Source organism: Pteropus medius, unplaced genomic scaffold, assembly GCF_902729225.1.
Source record: "Pteropus medius unplaced genomic scaffold, Ma_sr-lr_union100, whole genome shotgun sequence".
In the NCBI taxonomy this organism is placed as follows: Eukaryota; Metazoa; Chordata; class Mammalia; order Chiroptera; family Pteropodidae; genus Pteropus; species Pteropus medius.
This window is the reverse complement of record NW_024350925.1, coordinates 749241-766666: the sequence shown is the minus strand read 5'-3', so window position 1 is coordinate 766666 and position 17426 is coordinate 749241. Positions and strand designations below refer to the sequence as shown.

Here is a 17426-nt window from a genome sequence, read left to right as displayed (position 1 = left end):
TTTTTAACTCTATGGGCCAAATAAAAACATGTATCTGCAGGCCAAATTTGACTCCAAGACAGCCGATTATCAGTCTCCGGCATAGTAGAAAACGAGCCTCAAAGTAAGGATTTTTTACCGAGGGGAAGTAAATAATGATTTGGTAGCAGCAGTGGACAGCCTAGAGGCTGGCATTACCCCTCCTTAACCAGTGGATGAGGGTATAAGAAACTTCTGAATAGGGCGGTAAGGGTTAATGGTGTCATATGATGAGAAGTGTGACATCTTTTGTACTAAAAGGACATCCGTCATGGAGTTGAAGGCACATATGAGCTGTTTGCTTCTGTCGGGTACTGTACACAAAGTCATATTTTTGCTTCAAACTTTATTGGTTTAGCCAGATAAGAACCTGCCTCTGTTTTAATTAATAGTAACAAAGTCCATGTAGAGTCTATTCCCTATTTTAAAATTTATTTCAAAAAATTTTACTAACCAGAATTAAGAGTGGTATCTCTAGTTAAAATTATTTTGACTCTTTCCTTTCAAATTCTTCACATGCTATTACACTGCATGTAAGCATATTTCCATAGCATTTTTAATGCTTTTATTGACTTATCCTATGTAATCATATCTGTAGCCCGTGCCTTATGTTGTATATAACCAGAGTGCCTAGCCCTGAGGTTAGGCCCTTAGGTAACAAGTGCAAGATAAGGAACACTCCAAGTACCGCTGCACCTGAGAAATATGCAGGACACCTCAGAGGACTGAGTCTTGAACTTAAGTGGTGGTGACGGACTGTCCAGTGTATTAGAGTTCAAGCCCTTAGGTCTTCCGGCTACCGCATAGGTAGTGATTCAATCTCAGAGCCTCTGTTTATGTTCAGATAACATTTGAAAGGAACATTAGTCATCAGGGAAACCCAAAACTTGGAATTGGAGCTGTTTGCAATAGTTTCAAGGCACACAATATTGCATGTCTGTGAAAGGAGAGTCATACAGATAAATCCCTTTTGAAAACAACAATCGCATTTTTTGCCAGTCTTAAGAAAGCCATAAGGTCGTACGTAGTGGGCGGAGGCTTTAGTACTTAAGTGTTTGATAGAATCAAAATGAACTGCATAGTCTGGACCAGTAGGTGATACCGAGGTACTCATGATGAGATCCATTTTCCCAGAGAATTTCCTAGTAAGTTTCTCCTCTAGTGAGTGGTCTTCACACCAAAACTCAGCCTTAGTAAGAGGCCATCTTCAGGGTGGATCCAGGATGGGTAGGTCATGTGTCATAGAACCCGGGAGCCTGGAGCTTTAGAATGCTCAGTGGGACCCTACAATCTAGATCAGATATAAAATAAATTTACAGAGAAAATCTCCTTGGAAGAAGGTTTTTCTCCCCTCCCCTTTCGTTCGAGTAACTCCCAACCCTATGTGAGCTCTGATAGCTGTTCTATTCGTAGGACGCTTGGTGGGGTGTCGTCCTGTACATGCACAGCTTAGTGTTCAGCCAGTGACTCAAGGGAGCCTCTGCAGATCTTGTTATTTTTCTGCGGAGCCCCCTCCTTTCCAGCTCTGCCCTGCAGCTCGCAGCTGTCTTAGCCTCCTCAGACTCCAAGACACTGTCTGTATAGCTTAGTGAGGCTGCCGTACCTCACTGGGTTCAGTAGAAAGCCCTGGGCGGTTTTGAGGCTCACTTCCTTCATTTCTCTTCTCTCAGGGATCATAGTCCGACACTTCTGTTTGTCAGTGTTTGGAAACAGTTGTTCCATGTTTTCTTTTTTCCAGTTTTCTGGTTACAGTGGGGAGACTAGTCCAGTAATACTTCATCGTGCCCAGGTCTCGGAATTTTGTTCATAGTGTTTTCTGACAGAGAAACTTCGTTTATATGTAGCTGTATTTATCAGTCTTTTCCTTTATGGCTTCTATCTTTGGTATAATTGTTTATAAGACCTTCTCTACCCCCAAGGTATCCAACTAAACTTTCTTCTAATACATATAATATTTAAATATTAGAACGTTTATCTAAATTCTTATGTAGCCTTGAACCTAAATTACTTTGGGGAGAATGTATATCTTCATAATATTACATTTGTCCATATAGGTTATGTTTCTTCATTTATTCACATTTTCTTTTAGATCTTTCAAGAAAGGCTTCTTGTTTTCTTCATATAATTTCTAGGCATCTTTTATTTAATTCTATATATTTTATACTTTTTGTTGCTGTTGAGCATGTATTTTTGTCGTTTATGCCTAGGTAATTTAAATGTTTCACGTGTGATCTTTTCCCCTATGGTTATTACATCTAAAGGTTTCGGTCTGTTTGTCGAATGTGAATAGATGATTCGGTACTGTTCATAGGTTCATGTAATACTTAAAGCGTTTCCATATACAGCCATCCGCCGCTTAACGACGGGGATAGGTACGGAGAAATGCACCATCGGTGATTGCGCCGTTCTGCAAACCTAGAGGTCTAGCCTGCTGCTGCAGACGGACTGCCGTACTTGTACTGGCAGCGCAGTAGGTGTGTTGACAGCGGCGTCACCACCAGCACGTGAGTAATGGATTGTGCCACGACATTACGAGGCAGCAGCAGTTTTCAGCTCCATTATAATCTTATGTCTTATTGTTAATGCAGCGTGTGACTCTAGTAGCTTCTCAGTCTATCCTATGAGACGACTCTGTGAGTTTGGCCATTGATAATAAGATTCTTTTTTTTTTCTGTCAATGACTCTCCTGAGGTTGGTGTCAAGATATAAATATTTCCTTATAAAGGTTAAGTCTCTCATATGACCAAGGAGAGTAAAATCTCCCTCAGTCCTGCTTTAGCTCTTGCTTTCATCCTTCTCTTTCCCTTCACAGCCACACTTTTCTGTTTGTTTTTGTGGTGGTAAAATATATACAACGTAAAAGTTGGCCTTTGTAACCATTTCATAGTGTACAATTCAACTGCGTTAAGTACAGTCACAGTGTTGCGCAGCCATCACCACCATCCATTTCCAGAACTTTTTCATCATTTCAAGCAGAAACTCTGCGCCTGTTGAACAGTAACCCCATTCCCCAGCCCTTGGCAACTGCTGTTTGACTTGCTGTCTCTGAGCCTCCTGCTTCTAGGTACCTCGTATAAATGGAATCATACGACACGTAGAGTGTCTGTCCTTTCGTGTCTGGCTTATTTCATTAGCATGTTTTCAAGGTTCATCCATGTTGTAGCATGGATCAGAATTTCTTCTTATGAGTTTGTAACATCTGTTCCTTACCTGCCATTCATGCCTCAACCTGGCTTCTACCCCGCCCAACGTGCCAAGTGGACAGGGTCACATAATTGCCAGACTTAGTGGGCATTTTTCAGTCCTTGACCTCACCCCAGTCTTTGATGTTATTAACCATTCTTCCTTGAAACTCTAGGATGATTAGCTTCATAACAACTTCCAGCTCTTATTTTGCTCCTACCCCTTAGACCGTTCCTTTTCAGTCTCTGCTGAGAAATGTCCTGCCTGTTTCTGTAACGTCAGCCACCACCTCTTTCCCGATAACTGATCTCTCGATTCTGGGCAAAGACCTATGTCCCGAACCACCTGCTCAGCGTTTCCTCTTGGATGTCCCAGTTGAACTTCAAACATGCCTTAAATGGAACATTCTTCTTTCCTTCTATACCAACTTTCTCTCTGTCCTTTACCCGACTTACTCCTTTACCATTTCCAGTCTGGGTTTAATGGGACACTAGCGTCACCCAGTAGCTGCATCTAGAAACCTCATTTCTTTTTGATTCTTTCCCTTAAATAAATCCCCAACTTCTAATCACTAAAGCCCTCATTGTATTTCGCCTAGATGATTATAATAAATAGTCACCTGGCCAGTGACTCAGCCCGTAGACTTATCTCTTTCAAACCTATCATTCACATTCTAGTCAGACCTATTTTTTAAAAATATTGTATTTCTTATTAAAAAGGTCAAACAATATAGAAATATATAAAATTTGAAATTAAAGTTTCTGCCTACCCTTCCATTCCTATCTCCCAGTTTCATTCCCCAGAGACAACGGTGTATATCCTTCGATACTTTTTTTCTGTGCTCATGCAAAACATGTTTAATAATTACGCATCGTTTTTTAAATTTGTTTTTGTACAAAAATTGTCATTTTCATAATCTGATTTGCTCTTTGCTCATGAATATATCAGGGTCCTCTTTTTCAAACTTGTATTTCAAAATAATTATAAATAATTATAATAAATTATAAAAATAACAGTCCTGTGTACCTTTTGCCCAGCTTCCTCCAACGGTGGCATCTTAATGTGACTGTAGTCCAGAATCAAAACAGGAAACTGATATTGACACATTGCCATGAACTAGAGTATAGACCTCACTCAGTTTGCACTGTTTAAAAAAAAATCTGTACTTGTGTGTGCGTGCAGCTTTATGCAGGTTATGCCATCACGTAACCACCACCACAATCAAGGTTTAGAACCGCACTGTCACACAGAACTGCTCCCGATGCTACCTCTTTGAATCCGCAGCTCCCCACGTGCACCCACCACTGTCTTCGTCCCCTGGTAACCATTTCTGTGATCTCCACCTCTGTAGTTTTAACGTTTGAATCGCGCATGTTAGATAAAGAATGATACGATTTTGAGATTGACTTTTTTCACTAGACATAATTCTCTGGAGAGCCGAGGAGATTCATTTTGTTCAGATCATTGAAGGACCTTCAGGCTTCCAGTATTTTGCTATCATGAATAAAGCTGCTGTGAACATTTATATAGAGAGTTTCGTGTGAATATAAATTTTCATTTCTCTGGGATAAGTGCCCAGGAGTATGATGGTAAATGTATGTTTAGTTTTATGAGAAATTGTACTCTTCCAGAGTGCCTGTACTAATTTACATTCCCACCAGCAATTTATGAAGGATCCAGTTTCTCTGCAGTATTTAGTATTCCCACTATTTTTAAAATTTTTACCCGTTCTGTCTCATTGTGGTTTTATGCTGCATTTCCCTGATGGCTGTTGATGTTAAACATCTTTTCTTGTGTTTATTTGTCATCCGTGTGTTTTCTTTGGTGAAGTATCTGTTTATTTCTTGACCCCAGTTTTAATTACGTGGTTTTCTTATTAATAATGAGTTTTTGTATACAGTATGAGGTGGAGGTTGAGGGGTGGTTTTTGTTTTTGGGGGTTTTTTGTTTGTTTTGTGTTTTTTTGCTTTCGTTTTTTTTGCTTATGGATGTGCAGATGTTCCATTATCATTTGTTGAGAAGACTATCCTTACTCCACTGAATTGTTTTGAGCATCTTTGTCAAAAATCAGTTGAGTTGCGTGGGTCTATTTCTGGGTTTATTTTGTTCATTGATCTTACCCATGTACCATGATTAGTACAGCTATACAGTAAGTCTTATCATCAAGTAGGGTGATTCCTTTCATTTATTCTTTCTCTAAATTGTTTTCTTATTCTTTTGCTTTTCCACATAAATTTGAGAAGAATTTTGTCTATCTCTAAAAAAAAATCTTGCTAGGATCTTGATACGAATCTAGTTAAACCTATAGATCAGTTTGGGGAGAATCGACATCTTTGCTAATTCTGTCTTATGTTAGTACAGAGAGGTATCTACCATTCTGTGTTGTATTCCATAGCATAGATATAAGTATCACGATTTATGTAACCATTCCTCTGTTGGGCATTTAAAGTACTTCTGTAATGCCGCCTTGCAAGCAGCTTTTCACTAGTTTTCTGTTTCATTGATCACTCGTTGGAATATTTCTGAAGGAAATGTTGATAAATATTCTGAAAGGTTTCCAAAAGGTTTTACCTGTTTGTAGTCGAAATAACAGGATGGACTGTTTTCCTATAACCTCTCCAAATACTGGGAATGATCAGTGTTTAAAAATCTTTGCCAAATTATTTCTGCCAAGTTCAAGTGTATTACTTAAACCAGAATTTTCCGTAAAAAAATTAACATGCTCACTTTAAAAAATCAAACTGTAGAATGATATAAAATGAAAAGGAGCAATCTCTGTCCTTTCCCTCTTTCCATTCTGTTCTCCAGAGCAGCCCATGTCAGGCTTGATGCAAAGCATTCTGGGCCTTTTCCTATGCATACTGTATACTTTTTCTTTTTTGACAAAATGAATCATATATTTATATTCTGTTCCACAGTTTTCTTTTTTCATTTGACAATAAGCTACTGACAATTTTTCATTCACGTAAGTATGTGATTTTAAGTAAAACCTGTTCATATGTGACTCAAAAACACAGAGGAGTTAAATGAATGTCTTGAATGTTTCTGGGGAAAAAATCTAAATTGGATTTCCAGTTTGTTTTTAAAAAATACTGTGACCGAAGTAGAAGGAGATTACCCAGTGGTTACCGACATTTCATTTCTATGAGAATACTACTTTGTTGTTCAAGAATTCAGTTTCTGCTTAAATTTGATAGGGCAGCTGTTCCGATCCTTTGTGACACCAGGGACTGAGGCTCCTATGAGAATCTAAGGCCTGATGACCTGAGGCGGAGCTGAGGCGGTGATGCTGGCGCTGGGGAGCGGCTGCAGATATGGATGAAGCTTCGCTAGCCCGCCCGCCACTCACCTCTGGCTGCGCGGCCCAGGTCCTAACGGCCACAGACCAGTACCGGTCCACAGCCTGAGGGTTGGGGACTCCTGTGATAGGGAATAGACATCTGCTGTTCAGAACTCAGTAGCCATCGTCTCTTACGCACTGTAGCGAGCTAGTTGATAGTGATAAGCACTCTGGTGGAAAGCGGCATTTCACTGAAAAGTCCCGCACTTGGGCCGAGTGAGATGGTGTAATATGCCAGTGAACAAATATGCAGCAGGACGTGTTAAGGCCACAGCAAAGTCCACATTTTAAAAAATATCATTTGGGAAAATAAAAATTACTATTTACTAAAAGAGAAAGGATGCGGAAAAACAGCCTTGCTTTCAGCCTCGGAGTTTCTGTAATGTATTTTCAAGGCAGCTCTGGTGCCGGGAAAATCCACAGCTTACCATGAGGGACACACGTCAGTGTTAACCCCCGTGTTTATCCTGTATAAGCTATCGTAGTCGGCATCGTGTAGAGTTGGGCGAAGAGTATAGAAAGAAAAATGGGCACAGGTAGACGTAGTGGCCTAAATCTAGTAGTCGTAAGCCCCGTGCAGGTCTTATTTCCCTAGTGCTTAGGATAATGCGTGGCACATAGTAGACACTCAGTAAGTATCTGTCATGTGAACTGATGGCCCAAGATAGAGGTACCAGGGGTGAGTAGAGAGTGGCTTATGGAAGCCACAGGGTTAGAGTTTCAAGGAAGAAGGGAATGGCAGTTGTAAATATAACTCAGGGCTTCTGAGGTCGAGTCTGAAAAGTGTTCGCTGGATCTGGCGGCTGGCATGTCGGTGCGGGCTTGATGAGGACCATTTCCATGGAATGTTCCTTAGCGTCGCCACGTTCTCTGACGTGGTCGTCACTTCCGCTGCACTCCCTTTCCTGGAATCCTGGGTTTGTGTACATGTAGCTTCCACGAAGCCACAAAGGGCAGCAAGGACAAGGACCTGTCTCTTGTTTTTTGGTTTGTTCTGTTGTTTTATTTTATTTTTGTATCTTCAGAGCCTGATGCTATACCTCTATGTGTGTATTTTTTTTTAAGTTGTTAAATAGAATGGTGATTTGTTTGGGGGTGGGGGGAGAAGCGTTTTTACGCTTTGGGGGCTTTTCGTCAGACAGGCCCTGAACGTAAGTCCTGCCCTTGCCCCATGAGATTGCTCGTCCCCGGTCCCCTCTGCATAGCTTCCAGCTGCTCGAGTTTGTAGTCCAGATTCTAAGCGAGGTGCTCTGCTCTGCTTTGAGAGATCAGACCTCTTATCTTGGAAAGCAAACGTCTTAATTTGCATCTGATCCACATCCTACATAATGTAAAGAGCCTTGCTACAGTCTGAAAGATTAGATTCACCTCTCTTTTTACCTTTTCTGGACCTGGTTGGAGATAAATCTCTAAGAATTAGGAGAACCCAAGCTTATCTCTGGGATCCATGGACTGTGCGTGGTCAAACTTAGTAATTCTAGTTTCTTTAGGAATCAGCTGTGCAGACTTTTTCTTTTTAAATCTGGCACTGAGTTTTTAAAACAGCTTTCTGTTACTACCGAGGTTTTATGTTTTAATTTTAATCGTTCACTTTGGAACACAGTGCATATCTTCCACACTGTTCACTGTCACGGTTTCTTGTTTTGGCAGAGTACTCACTTTCTTAGGGGGAGAGTTATTTTTAGTGTTTGCGGAAAGGTTCTCAAAGGAAAGGTGAGCTGAGACGGGTGGGACTGCTCACCAGCTGGACTGGGGTTTTTCTCTGAAACCTTTAGGACAGCAGTGATACTGGCTAGCTCTCTCTAACTGGAGCCACAAAGCTCGTAGCTTTTCTTTCTTCGCCTTGCATCATTAAAGAGGTAAATTAACTTAGAAATGACAAAAGAAATTTTCTTGATTTTAGCGGCATGTCAGCTTTCCAAAGCTGTTATCGAAATCACCACTTTTTAAGGACGTTTGGATTTGAATTATATATAATGCTGTAGGCTGCTGCCAATCTTTATTTGGAATGAGGCAAAATATAAATACAAATTTTTTCGAAGAACATTTGAGGTTTCTCTGCCATGACTTAATAGCGAGAGAAAAAGCAAAATATATTCAGAAAAGCATTTCTTTTTGTAAATGGGTAGCTGAGTCTCCTGTAGGTCACAGTGGTAATTCATAGATGGCCTTATCTTTCACATTAATTTTCGTGTTATTCGGAAAATCACTTTTTATCAATTTTGGTTTTCTGTATAGAAACCCCTCAGGGACTGGGAAGTTCGAATTCGGTTTCTCATCACTCGTGTTTCCCCCCACGGTAGCCCCAGCACCTTTCTTTTTCCTGCGAGGACCTGTTACCTTTGTTTGTGTCTTCACTGGACTCCTCTCTTCCTAAGCTGTGAAACTTAAAGCTTTTAGTAAGCTCCAGATGGCTACAGAATATAGAGCAAGAATTTTAGCTTTATGGGGATGGTTATGGACTCTTTTGAGACTCTAATGAAAAACTATAGCCCTTCTACTCACAAGAATTTATATTACGTACAGAGTTTTGTTTAGAGTTTCATGAGGCTCATGGATCAATCTCTCTCTCATTACCGCCCCATTCAAAAATTCCTGGTAGAGGTACAGATAAGAAAACACCTTGGTATTTTTAGCCTTTTTCAGTGGTGGTAAGAGTGGTTTGCAAACTCCACCACCATCTTTCATCAAAAATATTTCAACGCTTCTTTGCAAATAGTAGAGTAATAAAGCTAAAAACCTTGTGACTCTTGAGAGCGTATAGACTGTCAAAAACTAAGACATAGCTAGTAATCAAAACACAGACAACTATCATCTGTGTAAGTACATCTTTTTTTATGTTCTGAGTACTATTAATGGGTATTTCTTTAGAGTTGTGTGTTGCAAAGAAAATGGGGAGAGAGGAGGTCCCATCTTCAAAAAGACAACGTCGCAAATGCATAAAATAATTTTTTCCATGTGTCATAAATGAGAGCACTGAGACGTTGATGCGTTGGTTTGTGTTTAGGTTTCAGAACTGAAGTAGAGCAAAGGCTACATTCTTGATCTGTAATCTGGAATTTTAGCCGTGAGGCAGGCAGGTCCCGGTAGGTGGTGAAGCCAGTGTGCCGTAGGAAGCTGACAGCTGCTCGGTGAAGGAGGCCTGCCACCTGTAGACGGCCTTTTCCCCTAGTGTCCTGCGTGAATGTCAACATGAACGTTTGTCTGCTCGCTCTTGCAGTCTGTCTCTGTCAGATCAGTAGTTCGAGGACCAGCCTACTGGTGGCCCGAGGAGATTAGAACCCTAGAAGCTTGAGCTGCAGCCTCCTTATCACTCAGACTATTCTTGGTTGTGAGCCAGCTCTGGCTGTCTTTATATGTGTCCCAAATATCCTGATGATTGACTTAGTTTTCTTTCTGGTTCATTCGTATTTGGCACAGTCAGCTCGTGCGAGGATGCAGCTTTATTTTACATCTTTTAAAGAGTAGATGGTTTGTACTTGTGAGAGATTTTAACTGCAAGAGACGTTTTTGTTCGTATGATTTGTAATAATCAGAGTAGGTATGACGTGAAAGCTTCACATGCGCACATGGTATATTTTTTATCCTTTACACTCTGATGAACCATAGGTTTAACTCAGGGATCGCCTCCTCTGGGAAGCCTTCCCTAATAGCTGTTTCCCTCTTACGTCCCAGAACTGTCCACTTCCTCCTCTGTGCCTCTACTGAGCCCCGTATGTACTTTTTCACTGCTTTGTATTGCCCTGTGTGTTTACAGTCTGTCTCACTCCGCTGGACTATAAGCTTCACTATTTTAAAGAATATCGTCAAACACTTGTGGCAGGGATTAAAAACTCAGACGCTTCCAGGGCCCAGGTGTGAGTGAGTTGAGCAGGCCTGTGAGGGGCCCTGGTGACCTGGAGCGCACACGCACACGCCTGGCCTAAAAAGGGCAGCTGCTGCTCAGCTCTAGCCAGTGGGTGCCTTGCGGGGATGCTGGCCCTGTGTTGTCCTATTTTTTAATTTTTCAAGAGTTGTTAGACATCTGGGTTTTTATATGAAATCTCTTGATTCTTAAACGTCGGATAATTCAGGTTTTTTAAAAACTTCATTGAGATACAACTTACATACGAAAAGTGTATATATTATGGGTGTATTGCTCAATCCATTTTCACAGACTGGACTGACTTTTTTATATGGGCCAAACAAATCCGGGTTGACCTGCAAGCCAGCATTTTGCAGCTTGTGACAAAGGCTGTATGAGGAACCGTATAGTTTGCCTAAGAATCACCTAATAGATAAAAGTGTCTTAAAGAGACACATCAGCCAGATGTAATGTGGAGACCTTATTTGGATTATGATTCAAAGAAATCCAATGAAAAAGAATATTTATGAAATAATTAGGGAAATTTGAATGTCACTGGCCATTTAATAATAATGAAGAATTACTGTTAATTATTTTAGAGGTAATACAGTTGGGGTTCTTTATAGACTTTATTTTTTAGAGCAGTGTGGAGCAGCACCGAGCTGAAGGAACAGAGATCGCCCATGTACCCTGTGCCCTCACACAGGCACCGCCTCCCCCGTTAGCAACAGCCCGCGCACAGCTGCGCATTTGTTAAAATCGATGACCTTCCACTGACACACCCAGAGTCACTCTGGTGTTGTCCATTCTGTGGGTTCTGGCAAATGTATAATGACGTGTCTGTCGTTACACTATCGTACATAGTTATTTTTTTAAGAGTCCTTAAAAGTACATATTGAACAATTTAATGGGTAAAATGAGATGATACTGGAATTTGAAGATAATTTGTGAGTGTGAAAGTTCAGGTTTAAATGAAACAAGATCGACCATGTGTTGGTAATCATTGAAGATGGGTAGCGGGCACATGGGGAGTTCATTATATTGATGTCCCTGTTTTTTTTCATATATTTGAAATTTTCTACCTCCAAAAGTAAACCAAGAGTTCAAGTTAAGCTGAAGCATGGTTTTTGGGGCCTGAGATCATAGGACACCACTGCTAGTGACAGACTAAATTTCTGGAAATAAAGTCTGCAAAGGCAATGGCATTTTCTTTTTCCGTTTACAGGGCCCGAAAGTCAGTATACTAAGACTGCTCAGGAGATCGTGAACGTCTGTCACCAGACACTGACGGAGGTAAGCGGGAAAGAGGCGGTCCCCTCGGGGTCTGGCTTTCTGGAATCCCTTTCGTTCCCTTGGGTGAGGAGGCCTTCCCTGCCTATCCTGTGTTAACATGTCACATCCTGCCCCCGCCCTCAGCCAGCGCCCCTTACTCCCCCCCCGCTTTATTTTTCTATCCTACCTAGCACTAAATGTTTTTGACAAAGTATATAATTTATTTATTTTAGTTACCACATGTGTCCTGCTTCTGTGAAGACAGGGATTTTTGTCCGCTTTGTCTACTTTTGTATCCCAAGTGCCTAAAACACATGCTGAATGATTCACTGTTTTTTTTCTTAGTATGATGAGCATTTGACTCAACTTGAGAAGGATATTTGTACAGCTAAGGAAGCGGCGTTGGAGGAAGCAGAATTAGAAAGCCTGGACCCAATGACCCCAGGGCCTTACACACCTCAGGTGAGTCTGAGGACTAGGGACCTCCCCTCATAGTTTTCTTGTTGGTGTGGGAAGTTGGGAGCGTGTTAACAGATGCATTTACTGAGATACCCTTCTTCTCTGTCCTTCCTCTTCATATGCCTTTCGTGTGCTTTCTTGTCTTCTCAAAGGCTAAGGTGAGTGAGGGCCATGGGTCTCGGTGGCCTCGTTGAGTCCAGAAGAGGCAGGTGTGGGATGAGTGAGTGGGGCGGGGTCGTAGGCGGCTAAGCCGTGTTTCAGAATGCCGGTGTCCCGGCCGCTGGCCAGAGGCGGTCCCTTTGAGTCTCTGCACGGGGCTCTCGGGTCTCTCAAGAGCATCGAGCTCTCAGGCGTAGACATGGGCCACGTCGTCCCTGTGCCTGGTAGACGCTTCAGGTGTCGGTGTAGCGCAGAGGGCACCCACTTTCCTGGATTGACTCCCTCTCCTCGTAAATGAAGACAGGTAATGTTTATGGTGTTCTTAAATCTATGTGCCCAAAGACTAGAGAGGAAGAGTGATAAGAGAATTGTAGGGTTTCTGTCGTGACCCCTGAATATACTCAGTATATTCAATCTGTACTGCACGCTTCGAGGGCTGGCTTATTTGAAGACTAGGACTTACCAGGACATACCTGGTGCTCGCTTTCCGTGTCGGTGGCACTGTGGTCAGGTGCAAAGTACAGGACATTTGGCAGAAGACAGGCCTGGATTTGGAGCTCAGCTCTGCTACTGTCTAGCTTTTTGTGAACTGGGGAAGTTAACCTCTGTAACACAGTTTTCTTTTCTCTAAAATGTACTTTTTCAACATTGTTACTAACATTAAATGAGTTAATTGGCCTGGGACACAGTAGACATTTATTAAGTGTTCGTTTCCTTATCTATGTGAAAGTCATCTGCGAAGTTCTCAAAGGCCCTTTCAAATTTAAGCAAATATTTTAATGTGAAATTCTCCCAGTTCCCATTGGAAAACTTCTTTTCATTCTACTCAGATTTCACTCTGAACTGATAATGCAACCTGTGTGGTCTGTGTGGGATTGTTGCTGTCTGTATCTTATTCATGCACCCTCCCTATCTATCTTTTACTCTCTTTCATCCCAAAACCTAGGTTACTGAAGGGCCAAGTATAAAGAACCCTAAGATACTTCTTCCAGGCCCAGAACAAGGAAAGGCTCTTGGAGTATGTGGGCAGATTGGGTCAGTGGGGGCTTGGGTGAGTGATGTTGCCCAGGAAGGCCTTATTTGCTCATAGGCCCACAGCTTCTTCCAGGCGCTTTCTGGTAAGTGAAAGCCTGGGTTTTAGCCATCATTCCCAGGAGAGTCTAGCCATGATGGCACATGGGTTCCCGTAGTCGGCGACAGCATAAGCCTAGTCCTTTGGTGAGTCAGCGCCTTAGACCCAGAAGTCGTCTTCCTCTCTTCCCTCCCCTCCCCTCTCGCACTGTCTCGAATGGCTGAAGGAAACCTGGCGACTGTTCTCCCGCCTGTGAAGCGTGGGGTGGGGGTCGCGCCTCGTGGCCTCCTCTCATGTACCGAGCCCAGCTCGTGATCTCCTAACGTGAGGGTGGGGTACGTGAGTGTCCTCGCTCATTATTAGTGTCGAGCCGAAACGTTAGTAAAGAAAGTTTGCGCAAGTTTGACCTGTCACAATACACTTGTGGCGTATGGAAACATCATGGTGATCGTGCTGCTCTTCCAGCTGTAAGTGGTGGCAGGCAGGAATTTACTGTCGCTCAGCTCTTTGCACCCAGCTTGTATTGCTTCAGACATCCCGCTGAACACACTGGCCTTACAACTGTTCACTTGGCGGCTTCCCGCATAGCCTTTCATTCCCAGATTTTCTCTTCTGTTCCACAATTAGTTAATCTGTCCTGGAGTCCTTGTAAATGCTGTTTCGCCTTTCTCCAAAACCTTCTCAATTCTAGCCTCGCTTGTTTGCTTCAAAAAAAACCAAACCCACGAAGTAACACACATGTTGTTTTTTTGTTGATAACAGTAACGTGTTCGTGGGCGAAAATTGGAAAATATAAAGAAGTTGCCTAAAATTAAGTCCACCACTCAGAAAGAACCAAGCTCTGTGAACATTTTGGTGTTTCTTTTCTATCTGCGATGTGTATTTACACATACACTTTTAAGGTGAAATTGGTCAAGATGGTTTTGTGTCTTGTTTTCACGTCACATTGTCTGATAAGCATTTTATTTCATCAGTCTTTGGAAACTTAGTTTTCGAATAGCTGGATAATGTTTCTGCCGTCAGCCAGGTTTTTAGAGAACGCTCTCCTGTTTCTCCAGCCTGTTGTTTATTGGTCCCTCCCGTCCTCCTGTCACTGAACAGTCCATTTGCTAAGTTTCTGTTCTCTTCAGGAGAGGGACGAGGGAAGGGATCCCTAACTCACTGACTCGCAGGCATTGGGTAAGGCGCTTACACATACCTCTTCAGTGTCCTAACAGCCTCGTGAGACAGACATTATCATCCATGCTTTACAGCTGAGAGAACCAAGGCTTAGAGAGATGAAGTAATCCGTTAAAATTCCTCAGCTAGCAAGCGATGGAGCCAAGACCCAAACCCAGGGTAGTCCACTTCAGAGCCCATGGTTTTCCCCCACACCGTTTCGCCTCATAGCATCCTTCGATGAGTTCGTAAGCCATTAAGCCACTCCAAGCTCTTGCTGGGATTGAAATTCCCCGGTGCCATTTCCTGTTAGGTATCTCTGAACTAAACGGTCAAAATAGCACTGATGTGAAGCCCTGGGCCTAAAAACAGTAAGATAAGGCTCGGAAGAAGCGAGGTTGCGGACCAGAAAGGCTGTTGGGGCCGGAAGTGCCCCACGGCCAATGCTTTGCTGCTGCAGGCTTCTGATCGTATACATTAGATGCCGCTCTGCTAGAGTTAGCGACATTCGTTAAGATTCCCCAAAATCTGTTCGGAAAGTTGTTTCAGGCTGTGTTTTCTCTAAATGGATTGGTCTGCATGACCTTTTTCCGCAGCAACGGTCTAAAGGGGAGTTCTCTGTGTTTCCTGCTCCCTTTCCCCGATGCAAGCTAAGTTGTGTGATTTGTGCCACAGCCTCCTGATCTGTACGACACCAACACGTCCCTCAGTATGTCTCGAGATGCCTCTGTCTTTCAAGATGAGAGCAATATGTCCGTCCTGGATATTCCCACTGCCACCCCAGAAAAGCAGGCGACCCAGGTAGGACGTTCCTTTTCTCCACGCGCGGTTGGTAGTACGCTTTGGGGTAGAGAATAGAGAAAGTGGGGGGGTTAACACACGGGTCAAGGATAATTGAGCTCCTTGGCCCTGGGGATGAAGGCTTAAGAATGTGATTTCAAGGTGGGTCGATGGCAGGTCACATGACTGGCATTGTCCGCTGTCCGTCCCCACGGGTAGAGTCAGGGCGCACACAAGTGCGGGGAGTGTATGGGGACATCAGAGTAACCTGGCAGGCGACTAGAAAGACCAACCGCATTCAGAGACAGTTCCAAAGCATTTCCCTGCTGCTGTGTGGATGCTGTGATCAAAACGAAAGTTATTTATGAAATTAGATTGAATTGTTCCAATCGGCCTTTTCCAGCGGTATCAGAAGGTTCTCCTGAGCCGAGGCCCGAAACCCTGTCAGCTGATCTCAGGGCTCCACCGAGGGGTTCTAGCCCAGAGCCCAGCCGAAGCTGAGGAAAGCTTGGCTTAGAAAGGAAGAGTCTTCTTTGATGCCACCGTAAGAGTAGACAGGACCTTCCTGTCCTTCCAGGCTTCATCCTGCCTGTGATTCCCGCAGAGCGGCGGGGCAGGCACCCGGGCCTTGAGCTGTGGGAACAGCCCCCAGAAGCCGCGGCCTGGCTGGGCTGTCGGGGAGGAGCATCCGTCCCGGGCGAGAGCCCTTGTTATGTCCGCCTGCAGCCACGGCCCTCAGTGATGGGCTATTTGTGTTCCTTACTCAGATGCACCAGGGCTGAGGTAGGCTGGGCGAGGAAGACTCTGATGTAGATATTGAAGGGTATGATGATGAGGAGAATGGGAAACCTAAGACTCCAGGCCCAGTGAGTATGTTCACAGAAAGCTTACGGTTACTTATGCCCTGACATGGTAGGAGCCCCCCAGCACAGGACAGGCCAAGCCCCAGGGCCGCAGCAGAGAGTCTCCGACTTTAATCCTTGGAACCAGCCAATAAACGAGTCTGTCCACCAACATTACTTGACTTCTCGTGAGGCAGCAAGCGGCGGGGCTGGTGGTGGCTTCTGGTCTCTTACTTGGGCGGCGATGGGACCTTGACCCCCCCCAACTGCTCTTATTCAGGAAGGTGAAGAAGTAGATGGCGATCTTGCAGATGAAGAGGAAGGAACTGTGCAGCAGCCTCAAGCCAGTGTCCTGTATGAGGATTTGCTTATGTCTGAAGGAGAAGACGATGAGGAAGACGCGGGGAGTGACGAAGAAGGAGATAATCCTTTCTCTGGTAAGTCTTGCTCTTTTGCTTCTGTTCCTGTGTAGCTCACCATAGCCCCCTCAGGACGGCGTAGGACGCTCTTGGCTACAGGTGCTGTTACCAGCCCCGCGAATAGGCCTCAGAGGGCCGAGCGCTCACTCGGAGGATGATGGCATTTATTAACCTTAGCGGACACGAAGGAATGCAACACAGGAGGTAGGTATACAAGATGACAGCGGAAAAGGCAGTGTCTCAGTAGCAGCTTTGATTGGAATACTTGTTAAAAGCGAAAAGGAAGCGCTGTACGCGGCGGTAGGGAAGGGAAATTGACACAGAAGGTCCTGCTTTGAGAGATCTCGTTAAGTGGTCAGCTGTATGGCGAATTAGAGAAGCGGGGCCTAAGAATGAAGAGAGATGATGGGGAACAAACAAGCGTGGCCGGGGGTGGGTAGAGGAATTGGGGACTCGGATTCCGTTTGCAGAGCTCGGCTCGTGTCGGTCACAGGCAGGGACGCCTCCGCGGCAGGGCGTCCGGGCAGCCGGTTTTGGAAGACCAAGCCGAAGGGGTTGATTCTGTCCAGCTTACCTCGGTCTGTCTCTTCACAGCTATTCAGCTGAGTGAAAGTGGCAGTGACTCTGACGTGGGATCTGGCGGGATAAGGCCCAAACAGCCCCGCGTGCTTCAGGAGAACACGAGGATGGGCATGGAAAACGAAGAGAGCTTGATGTCCTATGAGGGAGCCAGTGGGGAGGCTTCTCGTGGTTTGGAGGAGAGCACCATCAGGTAATCGGCAGCGACATGCTACAGGGCTGTGGCGTCGGTGCCCAGCCGTGATGTCAGAGGGCCCAGCGTCAGATTTCTCTCATCCAGCAAACGTTTACTGAGCACCTG

At 44.0% G+C, this 17426-nt stretch overlaps 1 protein-coding gene across 1 annotated transcript in view; it reads left to right on the top strand.

Moving 5' to 3' along the window:
- Nucleotides 1–17426, top strand: part of TAF1 (TATA-box binding protein associated factor 1) — a 60250-nt gene that overhangs the window by 36839 nt on the left and 5985 nt on the right. The window contains 5 exon segments of the mRNA XM_039841683.1: nt 11611–11678; nt 12003–12119; nt 15181–15306; nt 16408–16564; nt 17141–17318. Coding sequence (XP_039697617.1) covers nt 11611–11678; nt 12003–12119; nt 15181–15306; nt 16408–16564; nt 17141–17318 — 646 coding nt within the window.